Raw genomic sequence first — 17782 nt, forward strand, 5'->3', positions numbered from 1 at the left:
TGGTCCTTGACCCAGGAGTGCTTCTCCTCTTCTGTTCATGTGACTTGTCAGCACTTCCGGGTCAGATGGAGAATTACATTTTTCTTCAGCCCGGAAGTACTTCTGTTCTTCCGTCCCTGTGCCTTGGAAGTACTTCCGGGCTATATGGGAAACGAAAATCCCCACGTCTCCCTGTAGCGTCACACGGTGACACCCACGGTACCCAGAAGGGTTGTGAAGCCAAACTCCATCTCCCATGATGCCCTGTGGGACTGATTTCACTGGACTCTAAAGGATATTCACTGACTTTGAATATCTTCTTGTTTCCATCCCCTGACTTGTGTTTTTCAGTCGACTTTTCATAGAGTTTCTTGGAGTATCCTGTTGTCTTCACCGTGTAGGTTAGGCCACCATAATGACTCAGTACAAGTTGGACCTTCCAGATAAGGGGCATTTAGACGACAGCCATCTGAATCGCCAGACAGGTGATCTCCACTGAACTAATTCTGAGATTTCTCAAACCACCTGGCTACCCCAGTGATGATCTAGAGGTATCATTTTAAAAGGAGTGACTCCTTATGTGATTGGTTATTTTGTGTTTTACATTTGTAATTCATTTTAGACCACTTTCCAGAGATCTGTTTTCCCTTTGACATTAAAGACTCTTTTTATGTTGATCAATGTCAAAAAAGCCAAATTAAATCCACTGTAATTCAGTGTTGTATAAAATGAAAATGTATAAACTTGCAAGGGCTGAATACTTTTTCTAGGCACTGTTCATCTCGTATACCAAATCAGTATATTCCATCTATTCTGTAATAAATTATGCAAAATCATGTGTTGCAAAACTTTCTTGCTAACCTTTTTGGTTTGTAGCATAGCATTATTTTTATTTTTCAATCTACTATTCAAGTTTATTTATTAGTTTTAATTACAATAGAACATCTTGTGACATGTGAGTCCCTGTCTTGCACCCCAAAACACGAGGCTGAGTCTCAGTACTTTAGCAAAACCAACTTTATTCAGTTTGAAACAGGAACAGCATGGTTATTTATTGTAGTGGGATATACTACTCTCCTATACACAGTCACAGCAATCAGGCAGAGTCGTGGCCAGGTAATCCTGTTCCCTGCATTTATAATGTTCCTTGCATCACCCATCGACAACAAGCACTTATAGCGCGACTGTCCCAATTAGCTGCGAGCCACTGTAACGTTGGCGGCTGATAAACTGTCTTCCACAGACGTAGCGATTGCTCTTCGGGACGCTCTTCAGCATGTCGTCCCATTGGGGGGAGTCCCAAAAGAGTTTAAAAACTTTACAATCTATTTAAGCTAAAGTTATTGAAATTAAACAATGAACAGACTACACTTACACATTTGAATGTCATTCGAGCTCAGTTTTTGACTGAGTCAGTAAGATCATTGAAAAATAATTGTCTTCTGACAAAACGCCTTATGACGTACTGAGTGTATCAAATATTCAGATTCAGGGAAATACCTAAAGTCTTCTTGAGCTAGATAAATATTTTTATTAGATACATATCCTTATATAACAGCAGGTTCCTATCACATTTGCTCACACAACAGCTTGAATTTATTTAGAGTATAAACTCAACAAGATGTCAGATAGGCTGACGTATTAGGACTTTAACCTTTTCTCTACTTACTGAAAATTAGGTAATGGTAGGTCTGTACACCATATGGCTTGTTCCATCTTATCTCACAGATGTTTGAATGGATTGAGATCTGGTGACCGATGAGGCAACTACATTAAGCCGTTCCAAGAATTGTGCGTGCTGATTGCTTGAAGCCTTACCCTCTTGACACAACTATCCATAATCGGCGCACTGCTGCATGATCAACAACAACAATCATTTATTTCTTGTATTGCCTAAAATCACAGAAAGGAATGCCTCAATTGGCTTTACAGGCCTTGTTTTTTGACAGCACCTCCCCAGCCTTGACATCCTAAGAAGACAAGAACCAAAAACAAAAACACTTCTGACAAAAGAAATGGAAGAAATTTTAGGAAAAGCGATTCAAAGGGAGACCAGCTTCTAGATAGGTTGGGCATGCAATGGGTCTCAAAAATGGGGTCAATACAACACCCAAAACAGAATACAAGTCACTGTCACCTCAAAAATGCAATACAGTGGTAAAAACTACTTTGTTCTTGTGTAGCACTCCTCACCAAATCCAGGCGCATTGCACTGCCATGACTCTCAAGGCAAAATACAAGAATAAATACAGAACTTTTGACCATATAGTGATGGCATTCTGATGTACCTCTGTTAATACTGTTGAGGTTTAAATCAAGGATCAATATGCCTTCTTATTGGTTTTAGAACTATTGACTATTAAAAGGAGTTGCTTGACATCTTTTTAAGTGGCTTAGACAGGCACTATTATTTTACAGGCCACTGCTTTTGTTTTTAATGTGGCCTGTTTGCTTTTTTACTTTCCTTGTTTTCTATGAACCAGGGATGCTGTGTTTTTTAGGGAACTGAGTAGACAAGCTTTTGTTTTGGGACATGGCAGCTTTGTTGGGCCTTCTGGCTGACTAAAGATCAAACATGTTTCTGCAAATACTCAAGGCTCTTAAACTTAAAGAAAACTACCATATTTTTTGCACCATAAGACGCACCTGACCATTAGACGCACCTAGGTTTAGAGGAGGAAAACAAGAAAAAAAATATTCTGAACCAAATGGTGCACTAATATGTTTAATAAAATATAGCAGAATAATATTTCAACCATGTAAATTCAACAGCGGAATTAAGAAACATCATCACTGTCATTAACAAATAAGGAGAGACTTTAAGGTTCAAGCACTCTTCTAGTTTTATGGAAACCCCAAGAAGTCCTCATTGCTAGTGTCAGAATTTATTAAGCTCAGTTGCTCACAATCACTTTGCAGGAGCACATACCTATCATCACGCGGCAGCCACCAGGGAACAAAGTACGTTTGAACCAATGCTCCCTGAAGTTATATCGCCAGTCTAGTCCCATCTATATTTGTAATGCCACAAAGCCCTTCATGTCGTGTTTTGTTGTGGGTTTCCAGTTTGAAAAACAAGAATGCGGTGCAAGCACAGCCCTCGATTCAAAAAATTGCTCTGCATACCTGTTTGTCTCGTCTGACAGTAGCTGAAAGGCAGCTTCAGGAAAGAACAGCCTGAAGTAGTCCAGCGGCTGGTAATCTGACGAGTCCAACAGCAAGCCATACTGTCTTGTGAAGTCCGGTAGCCAGTTTGGCTCCCACGGATCAATGTCTAGGTATTCCTCCCACGTGAACCTTGCCGTAGGTGCATTCAGGTGGCAGCCGATCAGCTGGCGCGGCATCGGCTGGTGTCCGATCAGCTTATGCCGGCTTCTCACTCTCTTGTTCGATCTCCTGATCACTCTCAACAAAATCAGATTCTGAAAAATCAGAGTCCGACTCAGTGATAATGCGCAAAACATCGTCTGCTGAGTATTTTGTTTTCTGCACTTGCTTCACTCCTTCGTGAGATGTAGATGCCATCTTGCCTTTGCTTATATTTGTTTACATTTCGCAACTCACGCACACGCAAGGATTAGATGCCAAGTCAATGAGTCTAACATTCCTCCAAGCACAGAGGGAATGCCTGTAACGTAACAGTGAGTTTTGTCACCCTCTACCCCTGGATGTTGACTTTTGTCAGGTAATACACATCATGGTCTGTGACGCAATATTCGCTCCATAAGACGCACAGACATTTCCAACCTTCTTTTGGGGAAAAAAAAGTCCGTCTTATGGTGCGAAAAATACGGTAAGTAAACTTGCATGCTAGCACATAAACACTTTAAACATATAAACATTTTTGAAATGGCATTCGATTTTATATTTTAAGGCTTATGAATATTCTAGATGATCAAGTTGAAAGCAAGCTGCATTGTGTTAGATAAGATTGAGCTATACAGGAGTTTAAGAGTTGATTATCATTATTATCATTATTATTATCATTATTACAAAGTTATTGTCTGTTTTTCACCTGCATTATTATCATTCTTTAATTTAATATTATTTATTGTATCAGTATGCTGCTGCTGGAGAATGTGAATTTCCCATTGGGATTAATAAAGTATCTGTCTGTCTGTCTGTCTGTCTGTCTGTCTGTCTGTCTGTCTGTCTGTCTGTCTGTCTGTCTATCTATCTATCTATCTATCTATCTATCTATCTATCTATCTATCTATCTATCTATCTATCTATCTATCTATCTATCTATCTATCTATCTATCTATCTATCTATCTATCTATCTATCTATCTATCTATCAAAACAGCCGTCTGCATTTAGCTCTAGCAGTTTAGCTCTTAGCTCTTACCAGCACAGCTGCCAATGATTTTAGTCTTACTGGATGATGGTACAACAAGCAATTATTAATTGAATAGTTCAGTTTCTCATATGTTGATCACCCTGGTTCCAACTTAATGATGAGGACTGGTCAATTAAAAGGCATCCAATTTTTATTAGCTCAAGATGTAAAACATGATCAGATGATGGTCATCTCCAGGCCAGGAGGCAAGCACGACCTTCGAGTCCTTATGATTGTTATGAAAAGATTGATGATTATTACGGCAAAGGAGTTTATGAGGCGGGGTAACTGTTATGAAAACAGGTATAGCGTGAGATCATTATTACGAAGATAGCATGTAAAGTGAATAACGAGAAATATGTACGAAATGGGGATGTTTTGTGATCAGAACTGAAATAAAAACAAACCGCGGCCAAACCACTGGGCTCACTTCATGAACTGAGACAGCTTTATGTGCTCTGCAGTTGTTTCCTATGCTGTGCAATAAAGTCTAAATTCTGACTGCCTTTCTGAACACTCTGCTCATTTTTTTTTTTTTTTGCTGAAGATTTCTAAACAACAATACCACCATGGAATTCAGGCATTATCTGGTTGATAATAACCTGTTGCACTGTACAAGTCTCATTTGTTCCATTTAATTAATGGACCCCTTTGGCCTGACGTTTGACGTGTGATTGCTGTTTATTGATGCACTAGTGACAACATTTGTAAACCCACACAAAAAACCCACAAAGCATTCTGTTTGTGATTCACTCATGTTGGGCCATCTGCTGCCCACTACCACACCCCTCTAAGCCACTTGTATCATTAGTCTTGGCCATTCTACCCTTCTATCCACGTACCTGCTTTAAATAGCATGGTCTGTTCACATGGCGCCGGCCCTGAATGAGCAGGTGGTTATGTGGGAAGTGCAAGTTTACCTCATAAGTTGGCCTCTTGGTATTTTGCTAAAGGTTTTGTAGCTCTCCCAATGATCTCTTTCACTGATTTCTTCAACATTTAGGCACACAATTAAAAAAATAACATTAGGATGAGTTCTGTAATACAGTTAGCAACTAAAGGTTTCTTATTTGGCATTACTGCCCATGCTACCCTCAATCTCTTCAGATAACCCTCAAAAGATAGTCTTGTTCAAGTTTTAGACATGCATTTTATTCCTTATCTTTAGGTAGTGAGTTTATTATTTCCATAATTTGGTATGCAGGAATTTGCAGTGTCTTTAGCACTTGGATTGCATTTGAGTCACCCGAAGTGTACTTGTTGGTTTTGCAGATAAAATTCCATTGCATGGGTTTGTTTCCACTACCCTAGGCTTTGCTTTTCAATTTTTCTTGTTTTTTTTTTTCAAATGTATGGAAAATATTTCATTATGTGAAATCATCTGTTTTAAAAAATATGTAAGTTGCTATAGACAAGTGAAAAATCCTTCCCCAAGTTACTTGTGTTACAAAGCCATTCAAAGCCTCACTTGCTTTGTGTTTATTTTGTTTGCCTCTCTTGTCATTTCTTAATGGAGTTAAGCGGCTCAGAAAAATAAAAATAAAAAAAAAATAAAAAAACAAATTCAAGAACTGGCTAGCAGTGGCCAGATTCATTGAAGCAGTTGCACATTGCAATTTTGCTTTAGCTGGTCCTGATAGAACAGAAACTCTGATGGGTCAGAAGAAATTTCATCTAGCACACCCCATTAATCATGATGGATTGTTTTTGAACCTGGTAAAATTTGTGTAGGGAGTGCAGTGCTGCCCTAAGCCCCAGTGCTTGAGGGATCGATTCCTTTCCCTGAGTGTCTTTTCCTTCCTTTCTTCAGTCTCATTGCAGCACATTAATCTGCCACTGCTAAAGCACACCAGTTTTACAGCTGAGACGCAGGGTCAGATAACTTAGAAAATGAAGCGAGAGGGTCTTCTCTCTCTTTTTTGTAGGTGTTATCTCAATCAGGAGGCTTTTCTGTTTTTCCTGCCTAGCAAACCATTTCCAAGTCTAGACTTCCGGACATCATAATTGTTATGGTTAAGCCATGGTTCCTCCCCGCGTTATGTTTCATTTTCTTTTTTCTGTCTTCTTAATTGCTATTAATTTTTTCCATTTTTTTATAATATTGTTCTGTTCATTCACTTGTTTATATATTATTTATTGCTTTTATTCGGTTTGATTATTGTTTAATATCTATGTGTATCTTGCTCTTCTCCTATGTACCGTGTATTTTGTGGGTGGTTCCCCAAGAGGCAGGGTCACTTGAACATCTCTGCTGAAGGACCGCCTCCAACCCTATAAAGGCTTCTGGGAAATGCAGTCCCTCACAGTTATTTGAATGTGCTCTGTGCTTAAAGCTAGTAAAAATAAGTATATAGACAAATTAATAAATGAGTAAAGATAAATGGAGTAAAAGAGAGGAGAGAACCTGCTTCCTCAATTTAAAGGCTTATTCTAAAATGTTATTAATCAGATCCTGCCAGGTTTTGAAAAAGTTTTGTACAGATCCGAATTTGATTTTTTCCAATTTCAAATAGTATATAACATCAGTTACCCACTGACTTAGAATAGGTGAGTTAGGATTCTTCCAGTTGAGCAAAATAAGTCTATGTGCCAATAGTGTAGTAAAGACCATTACTGTTTGTTTGTCCTTCTCAATTGTAAGTCCCTCTGTGAGCCCACCAAACACAGCTGTTACTGGATTTGGAGGAATTGTGACTGTCTGAAAGGCATTTAAAGATTTTGGTCCAAAATTATGTTAATTTGGTGCAGGCTCAAAACATGTGGCCCATTGAGGCTAGAGCTCGATTGCAGCATTCGCAGGTTGAATCTTGCCCTGGAAACATTTTGGACAATGACAGAGATGCATGTTTTCTTTGTGTTTTGATCTCTGGTTTTTTGACTTATGTTGCCCTTAGGATTATTCTTGTGGATTTCGTTTATGGACTTGTCTACTTTAGGCCTTAGGCAACTCCTTTTGCATCCTTTTTTGTTGTTTTGGAATACTTTGCTATTTTTCGACATTCTACCTGTTATACACTTCTTTGGGAATGTGACAGGAAAGCCAGGGTACCCAGAGTAAAACCCATGCAAACACAGGGACAACATGCAGACTCTACCCAGACATCAGAACATAGGAAATATGACAAAAGAGAGGAGACCATTCAGTCCATTAAGCTCGTTTGTTTAGCTAATAACTAAGATGCCCCAACATCTCATCCAGATACCTCTAAAAGTATGTCAAGGTTTCTGCTTTATCTACTTGTAGTTTGTTCCAGATTCCCACAACTCTTTGCTTAAAGAAGTGCTACCAGCCTTCAGTCGTAAATGCACTTCCTCTTAATTTTCCATTGGTGTCATCGAGTATGTGATTCCCCTTAAACTGAAAGATTTCTGTTGCATCTACTTTGTCAACTCCTTTGAGTATTTTGAAGACCTGGATTAGGTCCCCACACAGTCTCCTCTGCTTGTGGTAAAACAAATTTAATTCTCTGAGTCTGTCAGACTATGACATGTCCTTAAGTCCTGGAATGCTCCTGGTTGGTTGTTCACCTCTGCACAGCTTCAAGTGTTGCTATGTCTTTTTTGTAGCGTGGCAACCAGAATTGCACACAATACTCCATATGTAGTTTCACTAGTATGTTATAAAGTCTGAGTATTCCATCTCTTGATTTTTGATTTTTGATTTCCACTAAATAATGTCATCTCCAGACAGAAGAGCAGCTTCAGTGACAGACTGCTGTCACTGTCCTGCTCCACAGACAGATTGAGGAGATCATTCCTCCCCCAAACTATTCGACTCTTTAATTCCACCAGGGGGGGTAAACGTTAATATTTAACATTATACATAGTTATTGTCTGTTTTTTTTTTTTTTTTCACCTGTATTATTATCATTCTTTAATTTAATATTATTTATTGTATCAGTATGCTGCTGCTGAAGAATATGAATTTCCCATTGGGATTAATAAAGTATCTATCTATCTATCTATCTATCTATCTATCTATCTATCTATCTATCTATCTATCTATCTATCTATCTATCTATCTATCTATCTATCTATCTATTTATTTATCTATCTATTCATTAGTGTTTATGATATAATCTAACATTTGTTGCCTTTTTAACTGCTTTTTGTGCATTGCTTAGACTATAAAAATCTGTCAATATCAAATCCTAAATCCTTCACAGAGGTTGCTTCCTGTAGGACAGTGTCCACCATCTTGTGTTCATAATTGATGTTGAATTTGCCCACATGTAGCCCATTGCACTTATTTTTGTTTAACAATAAACTGCATTTTCCAAGTGTTTGCCAAGTCTTTCTGAATTGTTTTTTGCTGCTTCCTTGGTGTCTGCCATTGCTCTCATCTTTTTGCTATCATCTGCGCATTTTACAAGTTTACTATCTATACCAGAATCAACATCATTAATATAAATCAGAAACATTAAGGGGTCAAGGATGGACCCCTGAGGGACCTCACTGATGACCTGACTCCATGTGGATCATTCTCCTCTTACCTTTTGTCTACTGCCGGTTAACCAACTTCAGTTACAGTTTTGTAGGTTACCCATGATGCCTATGGCTTCTAGTTTCAAAATTAATCTTTGGTGTGAGACTGAATAAGAGGCATTTTGAAAGTCTTAAGTAAATTATGCCATATACTTTGTTTCTATCAACTACTGCAGTGACTTGTTTAAAAAAATCTAAAAGATTCAATATTAGAACGTAGTGAACACAGGTACTAAACATTAAATAAACAGCATGACTACTCAAATAATATGTGCAGTCAAAAAATGAAACCCCTGGGTACGTTGCTATTACTCTGATATTTCTCAAAGTTCAAATGCTTTATGCACCCACTTTTAGTACAAGTGGCTGAAATTTCTTTGGTGTCACATTAGGAAGTATAATTTTTATAGAATCATTAGGAATGGATTTCATTGCTGTAATTAGCACCACCACTCACAGACATGTTTACTTTAAGTTGACTTTACTCAAAATGAATGAATATGTTTTTAAGCTTTAAAAAAGATTTTTGGGAAAATCTATCATTGCACACTTACTTTAAGTTCAAACAACAATGAGCATGTGTGTAGGCTTCATGTTGTTTCTAGAACAATAAACATAATTGGTTGGATGTGATAAGAGCATTTATGCTTTGTGATAAACCCAAGGGCCTCAGTGAGCCCCAAACCCCAACACGAACACAGTTGTACAGTCCCAGGTTCAAATAATCATAGGTTTTTATTTTAAATACCTCCAAATGTGACACAAGCACAAGCAAATACAGGTCTTCCTCTCACAATATCTCTCTTTTCTCCCTACCACACTACCTTCTCCACTCAAGTGTTGCTCCTCTATCTCCCAGCTCCAACTCGCTTGAATAAGGGAGTGCTATCCCTTTAATTATAGACCAGGGAGCACTTCCGGTGCCAGGGCAATTGCCCAATGAAAGCACTTCTGGGTTGCATGGAAGTCCATAATAGGAAGCTTGTCTCCCTACAGCACCCTCTCGTGGCACCCAGTGACCCCAGCAGGGCTGCTCTACCAGACTACATATCCCGGCATGCCCGGCTGGCTTCTTACTGTGCACTGACCTCCAGGGCTGCTGCCATCTAGTGTGTTGGGGGAATAAAAAACCTACAGCAACTTCTTCTCTTTTTAATGGGCTATCTGTACACTCTTTCCAGTCCTTCCTTCCAGGTCTGCTCCCTCTCCTGGCTGGGATGCCCGTCCTGAATCGCCAATCCTGTCACAGTGCCACACACCAAAGTTGTCAGATCCGGTTATATTTAATTTTATTTGACATTTTCCATTGGAAGAAAAAGAGATTTGAACAAAAGTGCTGTTTTTTGGGAAATTTAACAGAATGTTCTTGTGGTTTGGGGTTATTTAATTTGCATTAAAGGAAGCACCTTTTTTCTAAAATAACCTCCATCCCCAAGATGTAGCTCAAAGTGCGTTACAAGATGTCAAAGGAATCATTACAAGAAAACTAATTTAAAAAATTTAATTAGTTAAGAATAATAATAAATAAATAACATACAAAAATAAATGATACATACTTGCATAATACAGATATATAATTAATCCTTATATATAGAAACAGCTTTTAAGTCCATAAGATACAATACAATAAAATACAATTTATTTTTATATAGCCCAAAATCACACAAGGAGTGCCACAGTAGTCTTTAACTCTTTGAGGCCTGAATATTTTTTCCAAAAAACAGTTTCTGAAAAGCAATTGTTTCACACAGAAATCAACATAAAACGTCTGTTGCTGCATGCTGTGGCTGCCAGTTTGCCAAGAATATGCGTCAGGCTTGCTGCCAGGCTGTCTTTGTGTGGCTGAATCAAAGTCACAGTGCATTGCAATCTGGTTTCTACCTGTTATCATTGTTAAGTGTCAGTATAACAATTAGCTGGGAACCAATCAGTTGAAGCTGGAACCTCGCATTCGTTTTCAATTACTTGTGTCAAAATCTGAGTCCAACAATTCTAGTTCGGAGATAACAGGCAAAACATCTTCCACGGAGTGTTTTGCTTTATGCATTCACTTTGATCTCTCGTCAAATGTCAGTGCCATTTTTTTGCCGTTGTTTGCGCCTTGCTACTCACACGGGCACAGGAAATCTCGGTTGAACCAATGAATCTAACTTTCCTTCTAGCAACGAGTATCCAACTAAAACAGAGCAGTTGGTTTTATCAAAGCTTACAGTCGATTACCATCGTCAACTCCTCCTTTTGACAAAAGTCGACATCAGCCCTGAAAGAGTTAATAGGCCCTGTATTTTGACAGCCCCCCAGCCTTGACTCTCTAATAAGATAAGGAAAAACTCTTGTAGGGAAAGAATGGAAGAAACCTCGGGAAAGGCAGTTCAAAGGGAGACCCCTTTCTAGGTAGCTTGGGCGTGCAGTGGGTGTCAAAAAGAAGGGGGTCAATACAATACAATACACAGAATAGAATACAAGTAACCCTCAATACAATATAATAGTACCATAGAAATATTACAAATCTAGAGCAGAATTCAACAGTAGATGATATCACATAATATGATTTGGATTTGTTCAGAGTCCTGGAGACCTCGCCCATCAAGCTGCCTCCCCCTATTAGCCATTCCACTGCTGAGTCAGTGCTGAGCCAGCCAATCTGATGAAGGACCCCTCTACTCAATGATTCCTGCGATCCTCCATCAGAAATGACGTTAATTTAGGCAGGCAAAACAACTTGGCAGGTGGCCCGTGGCACCAAGTGCACATTTGAGTACCGAGAAGAGGAACAGAATAGGTGAGGGTTAGTTACAAATTAGAACTATCATGTTACTTATGTTTTAGTGCTAATGACTAACAACAGAGATGCAGTCTGTACAGTTAATCAGCAGCTCTAGTCAGGGTATGCTAAACTGAAGTAGTGAGTCTTCAGCCGGGATTTGAAAGCTGAGGCCGAAGTAGCAGGCAGACCATTGCACAGTTTAGGGACCCTGTAACTAAAAGCTCGACCTCCCACTGTTATTTTATTAATCCTTGGAATCATAAGCAGACCAGCATCTTGAGATCTTAATGTATGTTCTGGTTTGTAAGTTATGATAAGTTCAGACAAGTAAGTCGGTCCTCAGCCATTTAAGGCTTTACATGTTAAAAGGAGGATTTTGAAATCTGCCCTAAACTTAACTGGTAGCCAGTGTAAGGATTTAAGAACTGGAGTTATGTGTTCGTATTTTCTGGTTCTTGTAATAATTCTTGCAGCAGCTTTTTGGATTAACTGGAGGATGTATAAAGAACAGTTTGAACATCCAGTGAACACCGCATTGCAGTAGTTAATCCTACTAGAAATAAATGCATGAATTAATTTCTCATAATCCTGGTTATTTAGAAAACACCTTAATTTCTCAACATTTTTAAGATGGAAGAAAATGATTTAGACAACTTTGTAATGTGAGCTTTAAAAGACTTGATAGACACGATAGAGACAAAGATAACTCCTAGATTGTGGGCTAATTCAGTAAAATTAATGGTTATTTCAACCGAGTTAAATGACAAAATATTGTTGCAATCAGCGTCATTCCCCCCAATAATTAACATCTGTTTTATCAGTGTTTAAAGACAAGTAGTTCTCATCCATCCACTCCTTTAATTCACTAACACAACTAATTAAAGAAAACATCAGAGAAAATTTATTTGGTCTTAAAGAAAGGTATAACTGAGTTTCATCTGCATACAAGTGAAAATTAACATTATGTTTTCTTATGATAGATCCCAATGGAAGCATGTAAAGTGAAAACAGTAAAGGTCCCAGTAGTGAGCCCTGCGGGACACCATATCTCACTTCTGTGTATAATGATGGAGTACTGTCAGCACCAAATCAAACATAATTAAGTAGTGATCGGAAATAACTTCATTTAATGGAGTAATATTTAAATTATGAATTTCAAATTTATAAGTTATGATTAAATCTAATGTGTGGTTATGATTATGAGTTGGACCTTTGACAATCTGACAAAATCTTACTGAATTGAAAATATTTGCTAAAAGTGTCAGTTTCCACATCAATGTGTACATTAAAATCCCCCTTCAATATTACATGATCATAATTTATAGCCAAATCAGATACTGTAAAAGGTTGCCAAATTCAGTCATGAACAATGAATATGGCCCTGATGGTCTATAGACTATCACTATAATTGTGTTGGAATCTGTTTAAATAATTTAAAATGAATGCCTCAAGGATGTGAAGTCGTCTAAATTTTTAGAAATGATTTACATTTTCTTACAATGAATTATTCCAAGGCCTCCTCCTCAACCAGGATGACTAGATTTATGAAGGGATGTGTATCCATTTGGGCGGCACGGTGGCACAGTGGTAGCGTTGCTGCCTCGCAGTTAGGAGACCTGGGTCTGCTTCCCGGGTCCTCCCTGCGTGGAGTTTGCATGTTCTCCCCGTGTCTGTGTGGGTTTCCTCCCACAGTCCAAAGACATGCAGGGTAGGTGCATTGGCGGTCCTAAATTGTCCCTAGTGTGTGCTTGGTGTGTGTGTGTGTGCCCTGCGGTGAGCTGGCGCACTGCCCAGGGATTTGTTCCTGCCTTGTGCCCTGTGTTGCACAGACTCCGTGACCCTGTGTTAGGATATAGCAGGTTGGATAATGGATGGATGGATGTGTATCCATCTGGTGACACCTCAGCTAAGGGAACAGTGTCAGATTTACTAAGCCAGGTTTCAGTGAGAAGACACAGATTAGATTTTGTACTTAATATAATATCATTTACCAAAACAGCTTTACTTCCAAGAGAGTGAATGTTCAATAAGCAGCATTTAAAACTTCATACTTCTTTCTGAACTGGTGATATATTTTTTGTTTTAATGTGAACTAAGTTTCTATTACAGGTGCCCCTGGTGGAGGTTCTGGTTTTATCTCTTGGTTTAATTATACACCTTATTTTTTGTTTATCAAGTAATTTGAGTCTGGTGAGAAAATAAAAAACACCAGATAAACTGGAGGAGAAAAATAAAACATCTGCAAGGGTTCAAATGTCAAAAGAGCACCCAGCCCCCAAGGCATTTTACCTAACATAAGTGTTCTTAAGTTGTTCCTTATTGATTTTTAGGCCTCAGTTCAGAGGATTTGATGCAGTGGGTCTCATGGGAAGTTATGGTATCAGCTTTTATTCAAACCGTACAGGCAGCTGTACAGGACTTTGACCAGGTGGTGGTTGTGCAAAATGCCACTGCAGAAGAACCAGAGAAAAGTAATGGCACAAAATCATTTTCGATGCTTTAAGTCTCCAATTGTCATGTGAAAAGACAATTTCCCCTTGAGGATTAATGCAGTATACCAATAGTACTAGGGTGTTGTACCGTGTTAGCCATTATGAATGTAGAGAAAAGCCAAGCAAAATGACACCTTTTATTGGCTAACTAGAAAGATTACAATATGCAAGCTTTCGAGGCAACTCAGGCCCCTTCTTCATCTTGCCTGAAGAAGGGGCCTGAGTTGCCTCGAAAGCTTGCATATTGTAATCTTTCTAGTTAGCCAATAAAAGGTGTCATTTTGCTTGGCTTTTCTCTACAGTATACCAAAAAATACTTACTGAATTCAATTACTAATAGCCGATTTAGATTCATTTGTGCTAACAAAACCCTGTAGGTATAAAAGGTCCATAAAAAACATGACTACATCTTGTAATAAAATTAATAAGAACATCATAACACTTCTTTGGCTTCCCACAGCCAGTTCTGGAAAAGCAGTATGGATGAATGAATGCTAATAATGAAGGATCTCCTCTAAAGGCAAACAACACTTCTAAGATTTTTGTATAAATTCGCTTTTATATCACTTGACAAAGCAACACACGTTGCTGATGATTTTCCCCTTCCTCTGCAGTGAAACAAAATATTTATATATTCTGATTACTGTTTAAGAAGATATCAATTTCTCCAGTTGCTTCTGTAGAAATATATGTATTTTTGAGTTAGACAGGGTCTTGTTCTGTCCCTGCTGATTAACTAACTGTCCATTAACCTGTTATCCACAAGGATTTTGATGGCTTCTTATCTGCCATCTTCATAGCTGCCATCCTTGAGTTATTCACAAGACATCACACACAGCAGGGTCGAGTGTATCTCAGCTCTGTGTATTCAGTCACTAAAAGTGTACCAAAAGTACAAACAAGACCATGAAATGCTTGTCAGCCTCCCCTCTAAAAACAACAGAGCATTCCTCAGTTGAACGGACACAATCATGGGCTCCCCTGTGCGTTGCCCTGGCCCGTCTGTGTCAGGAGCTAACATCTGAATTGTGCTCCCTGTGGAGTCCACTGACTGGCCAAGACAGAGGGTTTGGCAAATCCTGATTTGTCTTAATTCACTGATCATGTCTCGGTGACTCTCGGAGATGGCAGTGGTCTCCAGAGAAGAAGAGAATAAGCAATGGAAGGTGACAAGATGAGGCCTGCATTTCATGATCATGATTCTGTTGTTAACTGAATGTAAGGTGACATTGTAAATTCGGAGATTTCGATGGTTTAATAAGCTCCATATGATTCAGCTTTTATTTCTTTTTGCTTAAATGTTGGCGGGCAGCATACTAGTATTGCCAGTCGAATGACTAACACTTTTCCCCATTTCTCTTTTTCAGAAGCTGTTGGTGAATCACGGATAAAAATGGCCGCACACCAGAACTTCAGGAAGGGGTCCAGTTTTGTTGGTGCAGGTTTAATTGGTTTGGAAGAGCCTCTACAAGAGAATAAAGTACAACACTGTCAGCATTTCAGAGCTGGCATCTTTCATTTTCTCTCTTTATTACTCTTTCTTACTTTAATTTCACTCTGGTCTGTACCTTCATTCTTCTGACATTAATGTAACCACTGAGTAAGAATATAAAAAAATACCAAATGATACTTAAAGAAAAGCCGATCTTTTTATTATTGCTTTAGTGCAATGAGTAGAGTTTATGAAATGAGTGTGGAACATGACTTGACGTTGAAGTGAACAAAAACTTTTCTTTTAATAGTGAGTCCTCAGATTCAATCTGGCCTAACCTGGTAGAAACCCTTAGTGCAAGCCCTTTGACCACACTTTGTTATTTCATTTGAGCTTCTGCTTTGTAATAAAATGAGCTTATGAGTCAGGTGCAGAGCTACAAGCACCTGGGCGTTCATATAAACAGTAAGCAGGACTGGTCTGATGACACACCAGCACTGGACAACAAGGCCCAGAGGAGACAGGACTTCCTAAGGAGACTCAGGTCTTTCGATGAGTGCAGCAAGCTGATGGAAATACAGTGGTGCCTTAGTTTGTGAGCATAATTCGGTTCCAGATTCGTGCTTGTAATCCAAAGCACTCGTATATCAAAGCAAATTTCCTCGTAAGAAATAATGGAAACTCAGATGATTCGTTCCACAACCCAAAATATTCATATAAAAATTAAGATTAATACAAAATATAAAGCAAAAATACATAAAACAAATTAACCTGCATTTTACCTTTGAAAAGAATCGTGGCTGGTATAATGGAGATGACAGAGAGGAGAGGAGGAGGAAGAGGGTTATTGTGTGGGACGACTTTCACTCTAACTAACGGAATCACTGCTATCTGTTGGATCACTGGAATCTTTTTCTTTTTTTGCGACTTATAACAAGTGTGAAAAAGCACACGATAACACAGGTAAAGGGTTGGGGAACCATCCCCATATACTATAGATTCAGGAATTGGTCTGGTACGTTTGTTACAGACATGTGTAAAAACATAGAAACAAGACAGTCTTTAGGTGGAAAGATGGCGTATTTATGAAGGAGGGGATGGCAAAAAGGATGTCGGGAACAGTAGGGAATCCTGGGAAGGTTGTGATGTCATTGGGAAGGGACGAGACGTGACTAAGGAATGCGGAAGTGGCACGTCCGTCCGGGCGAGCAACTGGCGATACTATTACGGTGTCGAACTCTTTTGTGGCTCGTCCTTCCTGTGAGAGAACAGTGAGATGGGTTAGTACACTGGCTTTCTCCTCCGTCTTGCGGGTTCACGCGGCGCATCGGGTCCTTTGGTTGTCCCCTAATCGCACGTGTGTGACACAAGGAACCTATCCAATGACAGTTGCTTTTGCCTCCTTTTGAGGATTTTGCGGAAATGTGACATTGCATTGTCGTTAAACAGATTCATCGCTCGTACACAAAATACAAAAATGCTTTACGCACACACACATGGTCATAATGCTACAGTAAACAGTATACACTCGTATGGATGTTGATGTTGACTATATGAGTGAGGCATGCCAACTGAGACCGAGCATGAGAGACAATTACCCACAATCCTGCAGTGAGAGAGAGAGAAGAACCATCAGCTCAGATGTGATCATGTGACGCTCGGCAGACAAAGCGTATATTTACTACTCGTACTGCAAGACCACCCCCGTTTAACAAGTTAAAATTTATTACAAATTTTTGCTCTTCTTGCAAAACACTCGCAATCCAAGGTTTTTCTGTATTCTATCAGTCCATAGTAGTCAGTGTGGAGTTCTAAGCTGCAGTCTCCTGGGGAAGCAACTTGAGCTCAAATGAAGCACAATGCCTGAACAAACTTAGAAGGAAAATCTGCTCCATCCCATGGTGAACACTGGATGTTCTGTAAACTGTTGCGGAAAAGAGGATGACGGAAAAATTGGATGCTGCCATGATAAATCCCCTTCTTCCCCTCTAGGAGGTTCTCTCATCATTCCACCATGATGTGCTAAGATGCGCCTCTGGGGGTCTTTTCTGCCCACTGCTATCAAGTAACTCAATGCTTCCTCCCGAAGATCCTAACTAAATGGTGGTACTCTTTAAGTTCATTTTGAAATTTCCAAACAATGTACATTATTTATTTATTGAACATTAGAACAATTTATATGAGAACAGGCCATTCAGTCCAACAAAGCTCACCAGTTCTTTTTAAAGAACACCAAATCAAGTTTTGAAAGTACCTAAAGTCCTACTGTCTACCACACTACTTGGTAGC

General features: G+C 39.0%; 1 protein-coding gene across 2 annotated transcripts in view; it reads left to right on the forward strand.

Moving 5' to 3' along the window:
- LOC114668740 (MICOS complex subunit mic25-a-like) overlaps positions 1 to 15719 on the forward strand; it is a 487502-nt gene extending 471783 nt beyond the window's left edge. For both annotated transcript variants that reach the window (XM_028824653.2, XM_028824654.2), the window contains one exon: positions 15429 to 15719. In XM_028824653.2, coding sequence (XP_028680486.1) covers positions 15429 to 15452 — 24 coding nt within the window. In that variant the 3' untranslated portion in view covers positions 15453 to 15719. The remainder of the gene's footprint in view (positions 1 to 15428) is intronic.
- The last annotated feature ends 2063 nt before the right edge of the window (positions 15720 to 17782 follow it).

Source organism: Erpetoichthys calabaricus, chromosome 18 (genome assembly GCF_900747795.2).
Source record: "Erpetoichthys calabaricus chromosome 18, fErpCal1.3, whole genome shotgun sequence".
Classification (NCBI taxonomy): Eukaryota; Metazoa; Chordata; class Cladistia; order Polypteriformes; family Polypteridae; genus Erpetoichthys; species Erpetoichthys calabaricus.